This window comes from Silurus aristotelis (genome assembly GCF_946808225.1).
Source record: "Silurus aristotelis genome assembly, chromosome: 11".
NCBI lineage: Eukaryota > Metazoa > Chordata > Actinopteri > Siluriformes > Siluridae > Silurus > Silurus aristotelis.
In genome coordinates, this window is record NC_139584.1 from 24,908,124 (window position 1) to 24,933,089 (window position 24,966).

The following is a 24,966-nucleotide window of genomic DNA, read 5'->3' on the forward strand; positions in this document are numbered from 1 at the left end:
TTTCCCAATGAGGTTGATGCCTCTACAATGAACCAGATTGTGCTTTCAACTAGGGTACTATATATATATATATATATATATATATATATATATATATATATATATATATATATATATATATATATATATATATAAACATTTCCATTGTACATATCAGTTCAAAAACTGAGGGCTTTGGTTTTTCCAATTAATGTAACAAAAAGTTGAAGTTGCAGTCGAATTAAAAACTTCATAAATTTATTTAAATCACACAAAAAAAAAATCACAATCAACTGAGAATCTAAAGATATATGTCATAACATGTTACAACACGTCAACACAGAGCCAGAGATTCCTATATTGCGAATGTTTTAGCTGTGTGCATACACCTTTCCATGGGTGCAAAGAACATATTTATGTAAAAGGTCAGGGGAGAACGGACAGACTGCGTCAAATTGACACAACATCTATTTTTTACGGTAAATTCATTAATCCTTCTTCACAATCGTTGTGAGCAAAAATGCATCTCATATCCCACAAAACAATAAAACTACAGTGTGGTGTGGATGGGCAGAAGACTGTCCTTCTTCAGTGAAGAACAGAAACCTGAGGCAACAAGGAGCACAGGTTTACATGGACGGTTGAAGATTGGGAAGTATGTTGTTTTTCTTGCAATCTGTAATAATCCAGTTTTGGTGAGACTGCAGCTACACTTTTCCCCCAGATTTCTGTTTCTGGCTGCAATTTTTTTTAAATAATGACATTATGGTTTTAATAATAATAATAATTTTATTTACAATTCTAATAATAATAATCATGACAAAACAATATTGTAATATTTAGGGGCTTTGGCTGGCAGTTTTGCATGCTCTAAACATTGGGAACAGGTCATGAAACATCACGTGACTGACAGTCTGTTCAAAATAATTGTTCCACATTTATCAACCCTCCACGGTGCATATGAAAATAACACGTTGTATTATTTTATTAGTTTATTATCAACCAAAATTGGGTGTTTAGTTTGTTTCAAATATGCAGTCAGACGCAATAATACATGCGTATAACAGATCGAGCCGTAGGAATTTATTTATGCGCGTGTTGAGAGGTCAGTTGTAATGCTGGACAATGTTTCCCCACGGACATATTTTTCGTTGCAACCACACGCTTTTGCAGTGGTCGGCTAATGAAATGTAGCATGTTTGGCCCAAGATATCACAAGTACACCTCAGGCAGTAGATTATAGTATTTATTTGACTGGCTGTTACAAGTAAAATATACAGAAGGATGTTTACCAAAGCGTTTCGTGTGAAATCCAATACTGTTATCAAAGGATCCGACAGGTTTGTAACTAACTAGTAAAGCTGGTGAGCTGGTTAGCAAAATGCTGCTGATTGGTTGAATCGTATTTGCCTCACTGTACACTGTGTAGGTGCCCTACCTAGGGATGGGAATGCATTTAAACGCTGTGTGGCACGAACCCATGTAGTTTCAATGGAGGTGATTTGGGATTCGGCTCGTGTTTGGCAGTTTCCAATAGATTGTCTGTCATGGTGTATTTATCTTCTGATTCAGTTGGGTTTGATTGCAGTATGTTTATGTACATTGTTTTGGTTGAATATTAAAACCATATTTGTCTGGTAACAAAATAAAACATTTTATCAGAATTTTATTTTATTTTTTAGTGTTCTTTGGTGTTGTTAATACCGAAATCCCAATGTGCCTTATTTAATATTTTTTTTAAAAAACTTCAGCTTTACAAAAAATAAATTTGATATACGAGATATGGAGCCACTGAGGCATATATATATATATATATATATATATATATATATATATATATATATATATATATATATATATAAACCCTTTAACCATCATACTTGAGTCATTTGTAGTTACATATCATGTTATGAAATATCTTTACAAACATTTGTACAAACGTTTATTCCCCCAAAGTTTTTGCTTAGTTTTTTATTCCTTGTGAAATAAGTGAGGAAAAAAAAAAATCTAATCAAAAGACTAAAACTCATCTGTCCTGATCACTGTTTGACACGTCCACAGCACTGACACTGGAGATGTTCAAATTGAATAAACATCTTACATCAGCATAAAAAAGTCTTTTTTGGGGTATATACAGGATGTAAGTAATTTGCTTTTCTAACTGGACATGGATTGTGTGAAGTCTGAACGTGTGACTTGAGCTGCCAGAGTTTAATTTCCTTTAAAAGCAGTTGTGATCATCAATAGTAATAAGTAAGTAGGAAAAAAAAGCTGCTGGAACTACATTATGTAATGCCTGCTGGCTTCAAGAAAATCTAGTCACTGGTTTCATTTCACTAATATTTCATCACTCGTCTGTCTGACAGGAGGAAGCTGAAAGCAGACGTCTCCGCAGCCTTTCCCTCGCTGTCTGCCGATGACCTCAACGAGCTTGTCCCGAACAAAGAAGAACTGAACGTTGTAAAAATCTATGCACACAAAGGAGATGCTGTCACTCTGTATGTGCTCCACCGGAACCCCCTGTTCTTCCAGCTGGAGAAACATTTGTATCCTACAGGTATACTACCTCAGCTGATAAATATTTCACATAGCTCTGTAATAATGTTCAGAATAATAAAAGGTGCAGCCTTTTTCAAATGTATTTCAGATCAAATGTTTTTTGGACACCTGAACAGGATTTGTATGTTTTTCCCATTTCCCATTTAGTCCCCATTTGCTGTTATAATAAGCTCCACTATTTTGGGAAGGTGTTCCACTAGATTTTGTGGAGGTTTCGTGCTGATTCAGCCACAAGGGTGTTAGTAAAGTCAGGTACTGATGTACGGCGAGGAGGCCTGGGGTGCAGTCAGCTTTCCAATTCCATCCCAAAAGGTTGAGGTCAGAGCTTTATAGCAGGTCACTCAACATCTTCCATTTGATTCTATATAAAGCAGATATTCATGGAGTTGGCTTGTAGACAGGGACATACTGGAACAGGTTTGGGTCACCTAGTTCAAGTGAAGGAAAAATGTAATGCATCCAAAGACATTCCATACAATCGTGTGCCTCCAGCTTTGTGGTAAGAGTTTGAATCAAATGGAAAAGTGAGGTGTACCAATTAATTTTTTACATATTGTCATATTTTTTGTTTGTTTCTACCAGTGTACACACTTTGGCAATATCCTGATCTGTTGCCTGCCTTCACAACATGGCCTCCAGTGCTACAGAAATTAACTGGAGGGGCAGGTGAGTGTTTCCATTAAATGAACATAAGTGAATACATGTGTGTGTGTGTGTGTGTGTGTGTGCGCGCATGCTTACTCGCTTTTACTCCATTTCAAACAGATCTGATGCTGCCAGGAGTCGTGATTTCCTCTACAGGTCTACCAGATGTAAACAAAGGGAACAGCTGTGCTGTTAACGTCGTGTCAAACAGGTAAAGACAAAGAAAAAGAAATGAAAACATAAACCAGTTGTGCACATGCATTTATAGGTATTGAAAGTAAAAAAATAAGTCAAATTCTTTTCAATGATTTGCTGGTGTGCGGGTCATCGTCATTTCTCACGGAATCTTGGAAAAGGGGTGAATTTCTTTCACTCTACTTTTCTCTTTGTTAGAAAAGAAAATACTGTTTTTACAGTTTTTTTTTTTTTTTTTTTTTTTACTGTACACTGTTTTTAATGCAAAAAAGATGTGCTGAAAAAGCAGCTACACAGTTAAGTGGAACTGTTATCTACAATAACTGTGAAATTCAAATGTAATAGTGACATTTATGTAGATGAGAAATATGCTACACACTGTTGTATTTGAGATTTGACTCTTTGCTTGGATGTACAGAGCTCCGGTAGCGGTGGGTACAGCCGCCATGTCAAGCAGAGAGATGAGGACCAGTGGGATGAAGGGGAAAGGAGTAAACGTGTTACACACGTACATGGACCAGCTGTGGTACGAATCTTCCAAACGTATACATATACATATATTTAATTCCCTACATGCATTAATGAGCCATGACCCTGTCGCTGGTTTACCCCTGTTCCTTCCTTGGAGCACTTTTGTTAGATACTGATACAGGAACATTCCATAAGAGCTGCAGTTTTGGAGATGCTCTGACCCAGTCGTCTAGCCGTCACAATTTGGATCTTGTTGTACTCACACAAATCCTTACGCTTGCCCATTTTTCCTGCTTCTGACACGTCAACTTTGAGGACAAAATGTTCACTTGCTGCATAATATATTCCACCCACTATCAGGTGCCTTGATGAAGAGATAATCGGTGTTATTTACTCACCAGTTATAGTGACACAATATGTAATATGTCTCTAATATGTTAGTGAAACCATACTCAACATAGAGCATGAAGACTAGACATGTTTGAAAGGTCGTAGATGTTTTTCACTGAACTTGTTCATGTCTATTAGAAAAGAAGAACATAGAAATGCCAAGTTCCCATTGCATTCCCTTTTTTTGCAAATGTACTTACACACTTACTTATTTACTTACACATTTGTAAGTACCTGTTATATTTTTTGATGACAGGGCAGCCCGTAAAAATATTTTTGTAAATGTTTTAAAGTAATTTTGGTGTTTTAAATGACGTAAATCATCAGGATACCAACCGGAACGTTTGCTATGTTTCCACACGGACGGTTTTAATTGCCGGATGTGTGCACCAGGGTGGATTTTGGTGCTTGATTTGAAACTTGGCATACCAGTGAAACAAATGTTTAGTTGTATTATTTTTTTTATTAGGGTGTTAATTTTGACAGCTCCACTGTACTGTTCATGCTGGAATCTATAGACGGTCTTTTTATACCATTTCTCTACATATAATTTTTGGATAAGTCCCTAATACTTTTCTCACAAAATCTTATTTTTCATTGTAAAAACGACGGTTAAAAGGCCGTCTTTGCTATACCTTCATCTACATCTGTCATTTTGTCTACAGGGCTTTTGGAGATAAGTCTGCTCCTCCAGTCATCTCTGTCACCGATCCTTCGGTTCAGGCAGAGGCCGATCTGGATGCCGGGGAAAGTGGAGAAGAGGAAACGGAAGAACTGGCTCAGGAAAGTGAAGGACAGAACGACGTGTCTGGGATGACGGCAGTGGAATCGTCCTGTCAGAATCTCCAGGATCTCAGCATCCAAGATGGTAGGAAAGAGGAGAAGACAGATGAGGTACATGGAGAGCAGGAAGACATGCGATCACTGCAAGGCAAGTTCTCACAGCGTGCTTGTTGTTTATCATTCATATTCATCTCTTTCTTACTTAACAGCATGCCTCACAACTTCTGGCCATGTTTTCTTAGAAATGTTTCACCAAATTTATAGTCAGTATAGTTTATGATCCATCCTCTCTTGTCCTCTTTCATGTTAATGTCTCATTTGGACAAAACATTTTTCTACGTTGTTTTAATTCTGCAATTCCAAATCCAAACAAGATTTGACATTTGAACCATCGCTTCACACATATCCATACCCGATGCTAAACAAAAAAAAAAAACTTGAGAAACTCATTAAGACCCAGTCCAAATCAAGCAGATTGGCCTGGACAGTCCTAACACACATCAAATTACTGCTCACGTTCTGCACACATTACTTTTTAACTACTGACCATCTTTTTCTCTTCTTGCTTCTGTACAGAGCAAATGGATTCTCTGTTGTTTCAGTGTTTCCTCCACGCCCTGAAGAGTAAAGTGAAGAAGTCGGAGCTCCCCCTGCTGACCGGCACTTTTCTGCGCAAGCACATGGCCGCATGCTGGTAGCAATAATTTTCTTTCTCCCACTCCAACCCACTCCAACCCAAATGGTCTGCATCATTCACTCTTTGACACGCAAACAAGGCCATTCCGACTGACTAAAATTCTTGACATAGTTGGCGAGTCAGAACAGGAGCACTCGGGACTGAAGAGGCCTTCAAAATCTGCAACTTAGAAATGTTTAAATATATATAAATATAAGTATGTTTTAAGTACACCTTGCTGTGATTTACACAGACGCCAGAGGTTATTATCACACCATTTACTTGGAGGAATTACACAGTGCAGAAACGTACATATATAACAACCACACCAAGCTGCCACTCCTGGGCCCCTGAGCAAGGCCCTTAACCCCATAGCTGCTCAGTTGTATGAATGAGATAAAATGTAAGTCATTCTAGATAAGGACATAGTATTATCATCTATTCATTATTTGTTGTTGTATTATTGTTTACTTTATGCCAAGTATGTTTTTATCACTGTTTTCTTAATTAACATTTTTTTATCTTGTATTTGTTCTTGTTTTTCAGTCCTAAAGGAAAAAATCTGGACATAAAAAAATCCAGCTATAAGAAGGTACGTAAAAGTAAATGTGACCAAAGAAAACTTTTTTTTAAATAATTTTTTCAATCTCTTTTTCTCCACCACCCCCCTCACTCTTTAACTTTTACACTTTATCTATCTCTCTTTCTCACACATTCTTTATCTCTCTTCTTTTCTCTTTATCTCTCTAAATTTTTCCTCTTTTACACTTTCTCTCACAAACACTCCTTTTCTCTCACTTTTCCTCCATCTCTCAAACGTTCTCTCTCTTACACTATCATTCTTTAACTCTCAATCTTTCTCCCCTTCCTCCCCTCTCATTCTTTTACATGTCATCTGTGTCTTTCACACACAATCCTTTTCTCTCACCTTTTCTCTATCCTTTACACTTTTTCTCTTTATCTCTCATTTTTTTCTCTTTCACACTTTCTCTCACACACTTTCTCTCTCTCTTCTCTTCCGCCTCTCACACTTTCTCTCTCTCTCTCTCTCTCTCTCTCTCTCTCTCTCTCTCTCTCTCTCTCTCTCTCTCTCTCTCTCTCTCACACACACACACATTCTCTCATTTCTCTCTCTCTCTCTCTCTCTCTCTCTCTCTCTCTCTCGCTCTCGCTCTCTCACTTTATCTATGTCTTTCATACAACCTATTCTCTATCTTTGACACTTCTCTTTTTCTCTTTTATTCTCTCTCTCTCTCTCTTTCTCTTTCTCTTTCTCTCTCTCTCTCTCTCTCTCTCTCTCTCTCTCTCTCTCTCTCTCTTTCTATCTTTTATACTTTATCTATGTCTTTCACACAAACTCTTTTTAGCTCACCTTTTCCCTATCTTTTATATGTTCTCTCTCTCTCTCTCTCTCTCTCTCTCTCTCTCTCTCTCTCTCTCTCTCTCTCTCTCTCTCTCTCTCACACACACACACACACATTTTTTTCTCCATTTCTTTTTGTCTATCATTCTCAACATGTTTCTCTCTTTCTCACTTTAACTCTCTGTCTTTCACACACTCCCTTTCTCTCATTTTCTCTCTATCTATCACACCTTCTTTCTTTCTCTCTAATTTTCTCTCTTTCTCATACTTACACACTTTCTTTCTTTATAATTCCTAGCTCTCAAAGTTCCTGCAGTCTATGCAAAAGGAGTACAGTCTGGTTCGGGTTAAGGAGCTCAGTAAAGGAGTGGACAGCATTGTAGAGGTCGACTGGAGGAACCCTGAGTATGTACAGTCAGTACACTTGCTTTAAATCAGTAGTGTATCTCTGTGTGTTATATCACAGTGTGTAGCATTAATATTAATAAGGATAATATGTGCCAGATGCAATATGTTGATTGGTATATCATGTAGATTCTAATTCAGATTTTGTTGGATGTGTGTTGCATTAAGTTGAACCGTCTACTGAATATCCAGTGAAGTCAGTCCAGTGATTTTATTTCAGATTGTGTTCCTTCTGCATCCCTGAGGACTGGGAGCCCCCAGAGGACTGTGCTGAGGATAGAGTGAGCTGTGAGGTGGTCTACAAACCCCCTGAAATCACCCTGCTTTACGCGGTCACCTCACGCCTAGAGCCCCTGTTCCAGGACGCAAAGAAAAAGTGAGCACCTAGATCAAGTTGGCTTGTTAGTTCATGCATGCAGGAATAGTTATTAACCTTTCTGATGACAATCCTAAAATTGTACATGCCCCAAAGCAAAACCGTCCCAGATTTAAACAGGCTTTTCTGTGAAATGGCAAATTATAATATGATTTTAGCATTAGAATGATTCAATAAGCAATGGTTCTTCTCAAGCATGTTTTGTCTTCTGCAAATTTCACCCACATGACAGCCCTTAGTATATTCACTAATGTGAGACTGTTGTAATGACAAATTTGTAAAGCACTCCAGGTAGTAAGGACTCTTATATCTTGCTAACAGCAGCCATGATTGCTACTGCCAGACACACTGTGATGTTATTTTAGTAGTAGTATTTTTATTAGGGGGCCAAGCACCAATGGTGTGTAGCTACCCTGTCATAACAATTTCTTGTTTTTGTTCTTTTTTTTTCTTCTTCTGTTTATTGTGTCTATGACATCCCATAGAACCAAAGCAAAGGTTGTTAAATTTGGCACATTAAATTGTTACCATTCTGGTGAAATTTGGGTCAAGTGCTGCCACCATCAGGCCAAATTAAGGCCTAAAATGGAAGAAATTGTATTCTCTTAACTACTGTGCAATATTTAAAAACCAGGCATCTCTGTATTCTCTGTGCAGAGGACGAGTTCAGCACACCCTATGATGCCAATATGCACCTAATAAATTTTTTTTGGTCATCCTTAATAATTCTCCTTGCTAATTTCATCCAGTCTTCACCAGATTCGACTCGTATCATTAAACCTTTCCTAAAACAGTCAAAGAATTCCAGGGAAGACAGTTTGTCAAAATACACACTTCATAGTTTACCCCATGAGCTACAAATCATGGAAAAGCCCTCTTTAATATCATGATTATTATGTAGAATCTGTAACCATAGCAAACAGGAACTCTCCGTTGCTGATATTCACCTTGGTGTGCTTATGTGCAACCTTTTCCTTTTTTTTTTTTTTTTTCCCTTTTCAGAAAGGGTGCAGTGCTACAGGCCAGCGAAGTCCGGAGCATCATCACTGATTATGTGAAAAGAAATGAGCTGGTCCACGAAATCAACAAAAGGTGTTACTTTGATGCAAGAGATTTCCATTCTCTTCTGAACATATAATCTGCTTCTTGATTGCTTGTTGTTTTTAGGGCATTCTTTAAATGGCAACAATATTTTTGCAGTATGCAAAATGACGTTATGTAACGTAGGTCTAGCATGCGTTGCCATGCTGATGAACGTCCGTCACTTGCGAAGGAAATGATCTGGATTATGGAATAATTAAACAATTTGTTTTTCCTTAACAAAAAAACTTAATCTGGTACCTAAATTCACCATCAGCTTTTCGTTACTAGCAGCAAACTATTACTGGGTGACAATAAGTGTCTGTAGGCAACGAAAATATAAGCTCCTACCCTGTATGTAGTGTTGACCATCAGAAACTGTCATGGCCATGGTACCAATAAGACTTTATTTCTAGCTTTACGAAAACAGAAACAGTTTTTCTGCTTTGCAACCCAACTCCCTCGAAGGAAACATGTAGCTTTGCTAATGCACGTTATTAAAATAAACTAGCTGGCAAAAATAATCAAATATGTGTTCTCGTTCGATTTATACTATATACACTATAATTGGCAAAAGTATTGGGGCACTTGACTTTCCAAGCCATATGTATAGGTTCTTTCCCAAACTCTTGCTACAAAGTTGGAGGCACACAATTCTATAGGATGCCTGTGGATGCGGTAGCTTAAAATTTTCCCTTCACTTGAACTAGGAGACCCAAACCTGTTTAAGCATGACAATGCCCCAGGCCTCCTTACCGTACGTATTGAACATGCTTGTGGCTCTAAATGTGCAAAAATGTTGCACATCATCCTCGAAGAGTGAAGGGTTTTATATTGGATGAGGAATAAATGTGGAATGCATATGTTCAAAAAAGCACATGCAAATCTTGTGGTCAGGTGGCAACAAACTTGCCATATTGTAAAAGTTTACTTGATAACCGGTAAATACAAAAAACTTAATGTTTTACATTATATACAGAAATGGCCACATGATACATTGGTGCCTTTTGTTCTTTGTGTTGTTCTCTGTATTGGGCAGTTATGTGAACATTAGTCCCGTGCTGTGCGACTGCTTACTGGAAAAATCGGAGTATCAGGAGGTCGGGACGTTAAAATGGGACGATCTCTTCAGCCGGTAAACCCCCTTTACTGTTCTTCTTTCTGTAATGCTGTAATGCTTACGTACAGGTCTGTTTATTGATCCCGAGTCCTGCGTCGTGGTGAACTCGGCATGTGGACAATTAAAAAATGCAATTACATTTTATGAGCATTTATGAGCATCTGTGTCAAGCATGTGGATCCAAAATGTAGGAATGACTTGGACTTTATTATTAAAAGAACATCTGTAATATTCAGACGGAGTAGAGTGCATTGTCTAGCTTTAGTGTAAAAAGAGTGGTGGTGGTGTTTTTTTATTTATTTTTTTGATGACATATGGCTGTGTTTTCAGGACTCTGAGCAGGATGCAGTCCTGCCATCAGCTGCAGTTTCCAGGCCAGGTTCCTGTGGTCAGGAAAGGGCAGGTGGACCCCATCGATATCAGTGTAGCCTCCAGAGGCTCTAACAAGAAGGTATGGGTCTGACTGATTAACAGTTTAGATGTACACCAAATGTACAAAAGTTAGTGGACACGTGACCATAAGATTGGTATGTGCTTTTGGGACATCCAAACCCACATTTAGTTCCCATTTGCTGTTATGTTGGCCTCCACTCTTTTGGGAAGATGTTCCACAAGATTTTGGAGTGTGAATGTGGAGATTTGTACTCATTCAGTTAAAAGGGTGTTAATAAAGTCAGGTACTGATGTAGGGTGAGGAGGCCTGGGGTGCAGTCAGCATTCATGGTCCTCAGTGGTGAAGAGTAATGAATGAAATGCAATTGAAATGTACTTAAGTAGCTTTTTTGTGTATCTGTACTTTACTGAAGTATTTTTGTATCTTTACTACATTTCAAAGTCAAATGTCTTTTTTACTCAACTACATTCCTTCTTATTTGAGTGGATAAAAACAGGCAGCAAACCATCAGGGTCGAGCGCACGCTATGTTCTGAAGTTTTTAATTGGCGTTTGGTGGTTTCTACGTATCACCAACATCCAGTTCGGTGTCGGTTCAAAATTCAACATTTTGAGAGGAATAAATGATTGAAGAAACTCCTGACTCGAACACGCCACAACACCCGTGGCCTCATTTGCACAATGTTTTTGAAGTGGTTGAAAAGAAGGTTTTGGGTTCCAGATCATTTTAATAGATATCTTTATTTTTCTCAATAATCTCATTCTATTAAGAGATTGTCGTTAAGTCGAGTTATAGGACATTATAACCGTAATAAATCATAGTACTCGGGATACTTAAGTACATTTGAAGGCAAATAATTTTGTATTTTTCCTCAAGTGAAAGTTTAAAGGAAGCACTTTTTACTGGAGTCATATTTTACCTACTGTATCTCTACTTTTACTCAAGTACATGGTTTGTGTACTTCGTCCTCCACTGCAATTCATCATGGTTCAAGGTTGAGGACAGTAGCAGGAGCATACCACTCAAAATCTACTCCAACCCATTTAAACCATATCTTCATGGTGCTCACTTTGTGCTCCTGTATATGCATACATTAAACACATACATATTATATTTTATAGAGTATTGGGACACTTGACGTTTCCAGTCATATATGGACTTATTAGTTCTTCATTGAGTAATTAATATAAATAAAGATTTATTTAAATGAAGAATTATTTTTAATTTAATGTTGTTATTTGCTAGTTTGTGATAGAGGACTCAGACTTTTCAAGCTGTTGAAGTCTTTGTAGTATTTATGGTGCAAGCGTGTCCCCCTGCCCCGAATTCTGCATGTGTGTTCAGGTGACAACAATAAAGAACTTGGAGGGTTTTGGGATAGAGCCAGCTGTGGTAGCAGACACCCTGCAACATGTAGTCCAGGCCAGTTCCGTCCTCCACGATGTCCCTGGAGCCAAAGACCGGCAGCTTGTACAGATTCAGGGCAACCAGGTGCATCACATCGGCAAACTGTTACTAGGTAAAGCTCGGCTTAACGTACAACCACACGGATCCGTTTATTTTCTCCCATTTCTGCTTATTGCTTATTGTCTGTCGTGATTTGTTTCAGAGCAATATCAGATCCCTCGCAAATACATCCAGGGTTTGGATAAAGCTCCGAAAGCAGGCAAGAAGAAATAGCACGTGCCTTACACTACCGACTGTACAATGCTAAAACATAGACATGAACTGCTGGACATCACTTGTGTACTACACCTAGACTACTCCACCGGCACAATGAAATCAAATATTAGAAGAAAATCAGCTTTCAAGATTATTTTGATAAATGGGGTACATAAAAATGTGAAGTACATAAAGCCAGAAGATGATACACATTCTTTTTATGTAATGTAACCATAATGCTATAAAACCATACCATTTCAGAAGTCTTTTTCTGTCCGAGTTTTTTCAATTATTATTTATAAGTAAACTTGGCAAGTTCTAAACAAATATGCTTATCTCCCTTTTTTATTTCCTATTTGATTTCCATCCTGTCCGCCATTTTTTAGCAAACTAAATACAATCATGGAGAAACAAGTCAAGCGTTCATGGTTCAAGGCATGGTTTTGGTGTTAGATGAGTTGGATAAATTATTAGAAAAATCTGCTAGGATTTCTACTCAATAGTTTCTAGCATTCACACTCATTGCTATTAAAATAACCTCAGACATCAGAGTTTAGGGTTTTCACCTCAAGTCATATTCCTGGCTGCACAAAACAGAAATCTAAAGCTAAAATGGGCTTTTAAAGATATAAAGCACACGTTTTTTTTTTTTTTTTTTTTTTTATCAGTGAATTGAATTTGATCGGTTGCATTTATGGGACATTTTCTTATTATGTTTGCTATTTGGTCCTGCTATCTCTCAGGGCAAAAGTGAGGCATGCTTCAAGACTCTTCTCTATTCTATCACCGGCTGGTAAAATTGTCTACCACTTGATGTTCGAGCAGCCGGAGTCACTAGCAGTCTTTGAACGATGTCTAAAGATTTACCTCTTCCATAAATATCTAAAATAACAGAATTAAATGCAATTTAACAGACAGAGTTTTGAGAACGATGGTACTTTCAGTTTGTGACCTAATAAACCATCATGAAAATGTATTTATTGGTAAAGACATCGAAGCACTTCAAGTTGTAAAGGTGTGTGGAAAAAAAATAAAATAAATGTAATTTGAACACAGTTCGTGCTGTAATGTAGCAGGGTGATCTGGGTTTCTCCTCCAGGGTGGGATATACGCCGATCAGGCATAACGTTATTATAACATTATGAGCAGTGACGTAAATGACACTGATTATCTCTTCATCATGGTTAGTGAGTGAGATAAAGTAGGCAGCAAGTGAACAGTTGACGTTATAGAAGCAGAACTAATAGGCAAACGTAAGGATTTGAGCAAGTTGTGTTGGCTAGAAGACTGGGTCAGAGAATCTCCAAAACTGCAGCTCTTGTGGGATGTTCCTGGTATGCAGTGGTCAGTATCTATCAAAAGTGCTCCAAGGAAGGAACAGAGGTGAACCAGTGACAGGTTCATGGGCGGCAAAGGCTCATTGATGCAAAGGCTGGTTCGTGTTGTATCAAATAGACGAGCTCCTGTAGCTCAAATTGCTGAAGATGTTAATGCTGTTAATGCTCGATGGGTCACAACTGTTTTTTCAGCAAAAAGGGGACCAACACAATATTGGCAGGTGGTTAAAATGTTTTGCCTGATCAGAGGCCTCAAATGGTTCTTAATGCCAAAAGTCTTCAGCACAGCAGCATGAATTAGCCTCTGATGAAGAATAAGCTAACAAGATTAAATCTAACCTTTTCATAATGCTAATGAGTACTGAAAGAGCTGTCTGGACACGCACAGTAAATCTTGATCGATCTATCTGGAAAGAAGGGTGTTTTTTTTCCCACCAATCAAAATGAAGATAAGTGGCATCACCCATCCCTACTAAGAAAACTGCATAATTTACGCAGCTGTCATGATCAAGAAATATTACTTTGGTATTATATAAGTAAAAAAAGAGAGAAAACTAGAGTCCAGCCTGCTTTCACTCTTAACCACCAGTTTAAAGCTGTGCACTGTATAATTACAATCCATCACTTCTGACTCTAAAGCATGTTGAAGCAATACTTCTGAAAACAAAAATGTTCTGAAATATGTACTGTCTAATGCGAACAAGCAGTTATGGGTGTTTTTGGCCGTGCAGAGTGAAATACACACATTGTATAACTGGGTTTCATAATCCCGAATGTAGTTAACTTATCATATAAACATGGGAGAGAGAAAAAAAACCTGTGTGTGTTATAATGGTTTATTATAATTTTCATTGCATAACAACCTTTATTATTCTGGCGATGCGCTACGGATATTGAATGCCTATTTGGCTCGAGCTGTGTTGTTGGACGGACTTGTTTTTGGACCGCATAAGTATGTTTTTCAAGGATATTAAATTTCAAATGCAAACATAGCAACACTCCCAAACAATATAAACGCCTCATAGATGCAGCATATTTGCACAAAGGCAATATTAAGGGTGGTTTTATGGTGTTCCAACTGACTGTGAGGAATAAACCTGTGAAAAGTAGGTGGAGGAGGATTGAATCAACATGACCAGACACTGATTCAGTTTTATGCCAGTTTGAAAGTTCTTAAAGGTGAGCTCAAAATGAATTCTAAATGTGTACATTCTGGAAACCAATAAAGTGAATTACTGGCACCAGTTTGGTTTCAACATGCTTTAGTCTGTAGAATGTTTACAAAGTATAAAAGTATGTATATTATATAATATATCTAAATGAAAAATCGTTGCAAATGAGATGTCTTAAACACGAAGCAAACAACAGAAAAATAGGAGAGGAGAAAAAAATATTTTTGAAACGAGCATCTCTTTGTCCAAATCTGATATGAAGAATGGACTGGCATCAAAGTCATTAGAGGATATTTACGCCACAACACTGTTGAATCCTGGAATCTGGAACAATTTGTACATTTTTCTATAAATGAAGCTCGAAGCTCTGACAATCACTCTGGCAATAATCACAGGTTTATATTAATGCACTCACTTCATTACAGATATTCACACGGACACATTGATCTTGTGAAGTTCACTAAGAAGATGGTCATTTAACATTTAAGGAGTCAGAACTTTTTAGATTCTCAGCAACATACTGTAAGAAACATATTAAGAAATATATTAACATTTGAAAATGTCAGTCAATATATTTTGGTTTTAGAGGAATAAAGACATTCAGAGAAACCTCAATCAATTTCAGGTTAATGACTGTCAAGTCGTCAAGTCAAGTTTATTTGTACAGCGCTTTTCACAACAGACATTGTCTCAAAGCAGCTTTACAGAAAACAACAGTGAAGGTGAATGGTGTGCGTTTGTCCCTGATGAGCAAGCCGTGGCGACAGTGGCAAGGAAAAACTCCCTTAGATGATATGAGGAAGAAACCTTGAGAGGAACCAGACTCAAAGGGGAACCCATCCTCATATGGGTGACATCAAGAGTTTGGTCATAAATCTTTCAACAATACAGAACAATTTGTGATCATCATAGATCCAGCATCAGCTTCTCCATGCCAGGGCCTTTAAACACTCGGCATCTACTTCTCCATGATCATCCATAGGTCCATAATCTTCACGAGGTGGGACGTGACTGGAGCTGGCCAAACCTCAGGATGCCTCGGGATGGGGAGAGAAAGAGAAGCAGTGGAGAGGAATTAGCGTAGCTGCTGTTCATGATATTAACAGCACAAGTTGATAATGTGCATGTGATCATATATTCTGGAGCACAAGGTTGTGATGTGATGTGTGTGATGTGTGTTGTGTGTAGGCTTTGCTAAAAAGATATGTTTTTAATCTACACTTAAACTGGGAGAGTGTATCTGAACCCCGAACACTGTCAGGAAGACTATTCCAGAGTTTAGGAGCTAAATGTGAAAATGCTCTACCGCCTTTAGTGGACTTTGCTATTCTAGGAACTACTAGAAGCCCAGAGTTTTGAGATCTCAGGGAGCGTGACGGATTGTAGCGTGTTAAAAGACTGGATAGATACATGGGAGCCAAACCATTTAGTGCTTTATAAGTGAGTAGCAGTAGTTTGTAGTCTATTCGAAACTTAATAGGAAGCCAATGTAGGGACGATAAGATTGGGGTTATATGATCGTATTTTCTTGACCTAGTAAGAACTCTTGCTGCCGCATTCTGAACTAACTGAAGCTTGTTTATTAATGATGCAGGACATCCACCTAGTAATGCATTACAGTAGTCTATTCTAGAGGTCATAAACGCATGGACGAGCTTCTCTGCATCAGATATAGATAAGATATTTCTTAGCTTAGAAATATTTCTAAGGTGAAAGAAGGCTGTTTTTGTAACTTGATTGATGTGATTTTTAAAAGATAAGTTGCTGTCTAAAATAACTCCCAGGTCTTTTACCGTTGAACTAGTAGTTACAGAACAACCGTCTAAATGCAGGCTGAGATGCTGGAGCTTCTGTGTACTATTTTTTGGGCCGATGAGCAAAATCTCAGTTTTATCAGAATTTAATAGCAGAAAGTTATAGTTCATCCAATCTCTTATTTCTTCAACACACTCAGTTATGCGAGCTAATTGAGCTGTATCGCCTGGTTTGGATGAAATATATAGCTGGGTATCATCAGCATAACAATGGAAGCTAATTCCATGCCTTCTAATAATATTTCCTAATGGAAGCATGTATATTGTGAAAAGCAGGGGTCCTAGAACTGACCCTTGTGGCACGCCATAATTTACTAGCATTATCCTGGATAGCTCTCCATTTAAATCTACGAAATGGTAACGATTTGACAGGTAGGATTTAAACCAGCTTAATGCCTGTCCCTGAATACCGATGTAATTCTGTAAGCGATCGAGGAGAAGATCATGATCTATAGTGTCGAACGCAGCACTAAGATCTAGTAATACTAATAGGGAGATGTAGCCTTGGTCTGAAGCTAAAAACAGGTCATTAGTGATTTTAACTAGAGCAGTTTCTGTGCTATGATGGGGCCTAAAACCTGACTGAAACTCTTCAAAGATATTGTTCTCCTGCAAGTGGTTACATAACTGAGCAGCGACAATCTTTTCTAAAATCTTAGACATAAATGGGAGATTTGAAATTGGTCTGTAATTCGATAGCGTGTTTGGATCCAGATTAGGTTTTTTAATGAGGGGCTTAATAACTGTATCTGTCACCCCCTCTGATATTGATTATGTTGCTGTTACAATCTGTTCTGACATGTTCTATAGCTTACTTAGATCTTATTTTAGAAAGGAAATAAACTAATCTTTCATTTGTAAAACTGATTTTTTTTTTCAATATTGACACTTACACTCTTTCTAGCTTACTGACTGAAGGTTAACAGAAACACACAGAACATGTTTTGAGATGTTTTTAAAAATGTGTCTTTTATTAAAACTGAACATAAAAGAAAAAATCTTTGCTTGCTAAATCAATAAAACATGAAACAATTACCAAGTGAATATTCATTCATGGAATTTATATTGTTATACCTGCAAAATCATCTTTGTACTGATGAAACTGAAAAATGATGCGGAAATACGTGTCATTTCTTAAACATCAAGGTTTACAAGCAACACGGTAATGCATGCGATTCAGAAACGTATTTGACTACATTCCCAGCACATTTGACTTCATAACCATTGCAATTTCCAAGTTCTTTGTAAGATCCGAACAAAAAGGTGGATAAAGAACATTAATTGCAATATTTACAATAACTTCGGAACATTAAAAGGAAAATACAGGCTGGTGAACAAACAATATAAATCAGAATCAGAATCAGGTTTATTGGCCAAGTGTGTTGACACACACAAGGAATTTGGTTCCAGCTGTTAGTGACTCTCAAAAGTACAGACATAAATAAAAACCTATACATGACAAAACAGACAATACAAGACAATACAGACAATGTTAGACAGTATAGACAGTGTGGGTAATAAATAGGGATACAGATTAGTAATGTACATAAAGTGTGGGAGTGCATGGTAGTGCAAATGACAGTATTGTGTGTCAGGTATGATTAGAGAGTTTACTATAAAACTTTGTACAGTATATAGTAGCCATAGTGTGTGCAACATATACAGATAATGTGATGACTGACAGTTCTGTGCAGTACTAAATGGATATGAGCAGGAAATATAATTATAGTCGTTAATGAGGCTGATTGCCTGGGGAAAGAAACGGTTTCTGGTTCTTGTTTGGTACAGGTCCTGGAGAGTGGGCAGGGGAGCACCAATGATTTGACATTGACCTGGCATATTATACACACAATTTTGCACTTTTTGAGAAAAAATATGCAGTTTTCAACTTTGTGTTCTTTAGTTTGTGACTCCAAGTGAACCCTTAGAGCCTGTATGTTGGTATTTTCTTTAGAGAGTTGGACTCCAATAGTAAAATAAGTGTTTCTACCCCATCAACTTTCCAAATAGTGCCTCATATGTTTCCTGATGGATCATTTGTGATCAAGCGAAATCTCCACAGAATATATTTGACACAGGTTATAACTTCCTGTCTGAATTTGGTCTGTGTGCACGCATACAAGTACATGTTAATGGCAGCGTTGCTGAGGCTGATCATGGTGCCAAGATCCGCCGCAACGTTTATACTCAGGCTGTAGTCATCGCGATCCAACGTCCAGCCATTGGTGCGCAGGATGATCTGGGTGATAGATCGTGTGATGGTCAGCAACACGAAAGTCATGGAGAAGGTCACCAAAAGCACCACGGATTTCCTCTTCCGTGAACGTAGCAGCGGCGTCACTTTTTGGCCTGATGTGCATATTGTGTGCACTCGGTTAGTGAGGGAGATCTGGCGCAGCGTCAGGCCGTTTAAAACCCCGATAATGACAAATGGCAAAATGTGTGAGACGATAGTCTGCATGCTCACCATGGCAAGTGTGTAGTGAGTGGTGGCATTGGGATTATATATACAAAACCAGCGCTGGAGATCCTGCCTGTATGTTGATATATAGGCCCAGTAATAGGGCAATGCCAACAAGTGACCAAGGACAAAGATAATACAGATGGTCCATAGTGTACCATGAGGTATGCCGAACTGCTTCCTGAGACTGTAGGTAGTAATAGAGAGGAAACGCTCTGCAGTAAAGGCCACTACCAGCCACGTAGAAGTGTTGGAGGCGCCATAGGTGAAGATGTCCCTCAGGCTGCACCATGGTTCCTGAGACCAAAAGGGCTCCACTGTGAGGTATTTAATAGAGAGCTCCAACACTACGATGAACACCAGGACCGCTGTGTCAGCTATAGAGATGGTTATAAGGTAGAAGGTGCTCGATTTGGAGAGCATACATTTACGTCTCCAGAAAATCACGAAAGACATAATATTTGCTGCAGGACAAAGCGAAAGATCACAATTCATCATTTTCATTAAGATTTTTGCAGACCCTACATTATTTATAATTTAAAAGTAATTTTTTTTAACTGGGATCCTGTCTAGTTGCCTTTGGAAATATAAAGCATTTTATGTTGAATTGAGTAGATGATGCTTTAATGTTGTCAGAAATTCATCAATGAATCATAAGATGAATTGACGGATAAGCACTAAAAATGATCTAGGATCATTTTAGGGTTTCAAAGGTTTCCACTGGTTTGGCTGCAAGGTTTTTTATCACAACAAAGCAAAAGCCATGACGAAGAATTGACGAAGATGAACTGATTACAGGTAATTTAGGAAAGTAAAAACTTGCAAGCACACACAGCCCTCTGTGGACAAGATTAAAATGCCACACAGACTTTTATCTTTTTGTCTCATAGTGTATGCATGGGAATTATCACCACTTTCTCCTTAGTGATCCTATTAGAATATTACATGTACATGCTGTATGTGCAAATGAGTATCAACATGAATACTCACAAGGGATTCCGATGGCTGCGAGAGTAGGATAGTAGACCCTCTGCAGGTGGATCATCCAGTGCTCCTGTGCCTCCATTTCTTCCCTCTGACTCCACTGTAACTTGGAGAAGACATGGAGCAGAGAAAATGTTGGGCACCGATGTCCCGCCCACATGACTGTGTTCCTGGAAATATTGTGGGAGGTTTATCAGTTCTGTTAATATTGACATGGCTGGGGATGATTTGAGCTTAGATCGTAATTAAATCATAAAGTTCACTTGGTTTTCACACTGATTTCTAATTCTTTAGACACAGTAATGACAATATATATAACTGTGCAGTTTTTTTTTAACATAAATTTTTTTTACATTATAACATTTCATTTTCTGAAATATTACACAATCCAGTCTCAGCCTGTGTAACAAGTCAGATCCATTAATTCTCCGAGGAAACAAGCCTGGACTATCGTTGATGAATATGGCCAGAAGATGGCAATATTAGAACTCATGCAGGGCAGGTATAATCAATCTTAAAAAAAGTAGGTCTACATGCATCCTGACAGCGTGTGGTGCAAGACCTGGGTTACTGATGAGCCTCCAGCAGGAGCTGTGTGAGTTTCATGTTGGTCCAACCATCCCGAAGCATCACATAGTGGGCAGGAACTTTATCTCAGTAATTACCCTTTACTATAAATTACTTATAATTAATCACAGATAAGCCGTTCCCATAAGATACAACAGTAATGACTTTATACTAAAGATAGTTTGACATTTAAATACATACATTTTGTATTTGTTTCCTACGGTACTAAACTAATATGTCAATATAAATTTCAGTATTGCGTCCTCTTCATTAGGAAATAGTGGCATTTTTATTTTCTTCTGCACTATTTCAGTACTGTAGGTGCATTTTCTGGGCTTTTTCTGTAATTTTATTAAAATTTTCTTTTTTTTAAAGAACAGTTAAAACATCTTTATAAGCTTTATAAGTTTTTAATATAAACCCCAATTGAGTAAAAAGTTTTTTATTTCTTTATAGAGAACACTTTCTTTCCAGACTCACTCAGTGTCTCTAAAAGGTACTTCAGGTCACCTCCTAAAGGGTTTTATGACTGTTAGAAAAGCTGAATTGGCTGTTTTCCAGCAGGTAAGCCAAACCATGAGTTGATCAGAGGATGAAATTGATTAAGTTGGTCAAGCTACTTACAGGGCTGTCAAGTCTGTATGACAATACTTACACAGAATCTAGCCTAATAGTATAATCTAGCCCCCAAAACTACCCAAGTATTTAATAAAATTAGGCAAAAAACAAATCCAATTGTAAATAAAACCAGGCACAAAACAAGACTTAATAATTAATCCAAAATCTAGGTCTGCGTTCAATAAACCTGGCCTAAAATAAGCCTAAATGTAAACAAAACAAGACAAAATACTGTATGAAAGTAGCCTGAGAAAACTTGACAATAAAACCAGTAAAGGAATTAGCCTATAAACTATAAAAAATATAAAATATTCAGTAAAGCAATGCCAGCTGCCTGCCCAATAGTCAATAAAACAAAACTCTCTAAAATGTAAAGTTTTTATTTGAAACCCAATTTTAAACAGAAACCTGACTGCCATTGTCATGTTAAAATGTAATATCTATTTCATTTTTCAAAACATTATTCAATAACCCACAGGAAATAAATAGGCCAAACTAATGCCATATTTCTGCTTTTCATTTTGCCATGCATTAAAATTCAAAACTAGGAGAAGAACATTTTCGAGGTGCCGGTGTAGCAAAGGGAAATGCAAATGGGTTTGTTTCTGTGAGTATCTGTCAGTACTATTTTCAGGTTCACCTACTATGACCTACTTACCCACTGGTTACTAACCTGAAACCCCTCAAAGTTAGATTTTGTATTTTCTCTATTACACATCACATAGTTTCTTTTTTGTCAGTTAAAATATCATCAAGATAAAATTATTTCTTTTTTGACAACAGCTACAAGCTACAGGTAAGCTAAGCTAACATAATGTATGCCACATTATATGAACAGGTTTGGGTACATGTGGCTACAATTCTCTAGCCTAATATTCTCTGTGCTACTGTGCTACTGCTACTCTGTGCTACTGTTTAGCTGAATTGAACTGAAGCTTTAACTGAATTGAACTGAAGCTTTCTGTAAAAAAATTCACTATATCTTTATCCTCTGGGCTCCTGGTGTCTGTATGAGAGAGTGACATCTTCTCTGATCCATCCACCATATTATATTTGTCTTGCTGAGAAGACCTCAGGAGCAAAATTTATATTTTTAAAGTACTATTTTTTGTCTGTTATGTCTTTTTATTAATTGGTTGCTAACATTAGTTAGCAACCTTAGTTAGCTAACATTAGTCAGTCTCTCAATTTTTTTCTAATAAGAACTAGATATACAATTTATTACTCAAAGAATAAATTGTGTAAAGGCATTTATGCATCCTTATAAGGAAGCCCAAAAAGAAAAAGAAAATTTCCTGGTATAATGTCATTTATGAGAATGAGAGAAATTGCAAATGCAAACTCTAAGTGCTTGTTCTTCCCCATCAACCAATCAGTGCAGTAGTTTCTGGGGCGTGTGTTTTTTTTTTTTTTTCCCCAATGCATTATTATTTATTAATTTTGTATTTTTTTTACTCAGTAATGGATATTATTTTAAATTTAGCTAAGTACAATACTTGAAACAAACCATCCTTAGGAAAAAATGTAAATACTGATTTAAAAAACTACTTTAAAAGGTAGAAGTACATAGAAGAACTACTCAATTCCAATAATGCGAGTAAATGTAATTCATTACTTTCCACCTCTGATAGTAAAGCACTGGAAGGCATGAGACAGATCCAGGACTTCACAGAGAGATTATATCTCACAGGTAGTATGGAAATGTTGTAAATCCAAAAAGGTAACCCCGGTGATCCTACCAAGAACAGTAAAAAGAAAATGACTAAATATTCATTCATTCATCTTGTTGAACAAGATTCCAATAGTGGCAGCTGGAAAGTGCTAGGATTTGAACTCAACCTTCAAAAATGAGTGTGTCATTTCAGTATTAGTGTAGCATAGACAGCTTGACAGAGAAATCAATCTAAAAATGCATTGTTACAGTCATCCAGAGATGGCAAAAGTACACACATCCTTCACTCACAGAAGTACAGATACTCATGCTTTAACATAGTCTGGTAAAATTTGAAGTACTGACTACACTTTTTCACTTTTTCACAGTTAAAATAAAGACGTTTGAGCTTTGACATGTACTTAAGTAAAAAGTAGCCATTACTACCATCATATTAATGAACTAAAATAAAAAAATCTTAAAATCTGTTACCTAATGAATGTATCCAGGCTGAACAACCACCATACTGAACACAAGCAGAGTAAAGATGATGATGTTTAGATGATCAGGAATGTCTCTGTTCAGTCATGTGTACATCGCTGACTCCCTCATTAGCCCTATATTTCTTGTTGCCTTCTGTCTTGCTCACTGTTAGCTTCGTAGGCTAGCCTTCGTCTGTGGTGTGTGAGAGCCAGGAATTGATACACCAGCATAAGCCGTGCAATGACAAGAAAAAGGTTGACGGGCTGAAAACGGAGCTCAATGATACTAAAAAATATTGACGGGCTGAAAACGGAGTTCAATGATACGAAAAAATATTGATCATGTCACCAAATAGATTCAAACTAAGATAAAGAGCCTGATTGGAAAATGTACTTATATTTGTGTAAAAAATTTAATGAGTGAAAGTAAAATGTTGTCCGAAAAATAACTAGTGAAGTAAAGAACTGATACCAGAAACATCAACATAAGTACATTAACGAAGTATTTGTGCTTTGTTACATCTTATTTCTGGTGTCATCTTTTTCAAAACATGATAGACTCATTCTTAAAAGTAAAACTGACCAGATCATATCTTAGCCTCATTGATTAGCTGTGTAATTTCAAAATCATACACATAGACATAGTGGTATCATGTTATTACTGCACTTGATCAGTCTTTGGGAGGAATAATGATGAGAGATTTGTCTTTGGGAACAATAGTATTCAGTGATTGTTCTTTGAGACAACAAGTGATAAGTGATTTGTCTTTAAGACAAATAGTGATGAGTGATTTGTCTTTAAGATAAATAGTATTCAGTGATTGGTTTGTTTAAAGAAAGTTCATCAATTAATTGTCTTTGGGAAGAATTGCGATCGGATTATTGATCTTTAGGAAGACTGGTATTCGCTGATTGTTTTTGGGAACGATGGAGATCACTGATTGATCTTTGGGAACATTTAAAATAAAGCTGCTAAAACTGTTTGAAAAAGTAATAAAATCTTCCATCTTCCATACATTAGTTCAACTCTTTAAGCACAATACTTTGCCTACACAAAAAACTATTTATTAAAGAATGACATACTGACATACATTGAATCCAATTTTAGTTAAGTTGTAGAACATCTAACAAACATGTCGGTTTCTCTGATAAACAACTTTTTCTTACCAGTCCTTTACACTGTTTGACTGTTAAAAATGCTTAAACTGAAAGCAGTATATTCCTGTTCATATGAAATGCTTAACATTTTCAACACATCCTTGTTAAAGAGGTTTAACTCTGAATTAAATGCTTAGCTGAAGCTGTCAACTGTAAGAGCTGTCTGCATAGCTCTTCTGTTTGGTCATGGGTGTATTCAAAAACATTAACGTGTGACAGGCTTGGCTCGACCACTACTGCAGTGACTAATGAGTTGTCTTGTATCTCTTGTGCATGATGGATGCGGTTCACCTTTATAAAGACACATCACCCTGCTCTCTAAGCATGACCTCAGCCTCTCTCTCACAGTGACTGTGACTTGAATTAAAATGGAAGAGTGTATTTGTTTGTGCGTGTGTGTGTGTGTGTGTGTGTGTGTGTGTGTGTGTGTGTGTGTGTGTGTGTGTGTGTGTGTGAGGTCGGTTACTCTGGATAATTAATTAGAAAATCGCAAAGCATGCTGGAATCATGATCTACTGTATAATAAAACTAAAGGGAGTCCCATAATCATACTCCTTCCTTTACAGTTGAAGAAATTCTGATTGCAAACTATTATGGTTGAGTTTTACAACATTGGGTTTCATC

General features: G+C 37.3%; 2 protein-coding genes across 3 annotated transcripts; one reads left to right on the plus strand and one right to left on the minus strand.

Annotated features, from left to right (window-relative positions):
* The first annotated feature begins 1,097 nt into the window (after positions 1–1,097).
* Positions 1,098–12,361, plus strand: eif2d (eukaryotic translation initiation factor 2D). Of its 2 annotated transcripts, none has more exons than XM_083554763.1 (15): positions 1,098–1,319; positions 2,346–2,536; positions 3,121–3,204; positions 3,304–3,394; positions 3,797–3,904; positions 4,905–5,170; positions 5,599–5,716; positions 6,245–6,290; positions 7,360–7,466; positions 7,687–7,842; positions 8,845–8,934; positions 9,962–10,057; positions 10,373–10,493; positions 11,781–11,955; positions 12,046–12,361. In XM_083554763.1, exons 1-15 carry the CDS (start codon positions 1,264–1,266, stop codon positions 12,114–12,116), a joined length of 1,776 nt encoding a protein of 591 aa, XP_083410889.1. In that variant the 5' UTR covers positions 1,098–1,263; the 3' UTR covers positions 12,117–12,361. The 2 variants fall into 2 exon arrangements, with proteins under 2 accessions (XP_083410889.1, XP_083410890.1); XM_083554764.1 differs by lacking the exon at positions 1,098–1,319 and adding an exon at positions 1,936–2,232.
* A 6,061-nt stretch (positions 12,362–18,422) lies between these two features.
* On the minus strand, positions 18,423–19,948 carry LOC310733726 (putative G-protein coupled receptor 139; the record flags this gene model as incomplete). Its single annotated transcript, XM_083555132.1, has 2 exons — positions 18,423–19,346; positions 19,873–19,948. 2 exons carry the CDS (start codon positions 19,946–19,948, stop codon positions 18,436–18,438), a joined length of 987 nt encoding a protein of 328 aa, XP_083411258.1. The 3' UTR covers positions 18,423–18,435.
* Between the last annotated feature and the right edge of the window lie 5,018 nt (positions 19,949–24,966).

What these genes read in the sequence shown, in the direction of transcription:
- eif2d (XM_083554763.1), top strand. Translation starts at nt 1,264, where the DNA reads ATGTTTACCAAAGCGTTTCGTGTGAAATCCAATACTGTTATCAAAGGA. An exon ending in GTTATCAAAGGATCCGACAG is followed by an intron (nt 1,320 to 2,345) that starts GTTTGTAACTAA and finishes TCTGTCTGACAG; the next exon opens with GAGGAAGCTGAAAGCAGACG. An exon ending in AAAAATCCAGCTATAAGAAG is followed by an intron (nt 6,291 to 7,359) that starts GTACGTAAAAGT and finishes TATAATTCCTAG; the next exon opens with CTCTCAAAGTTCCTGCAGTC.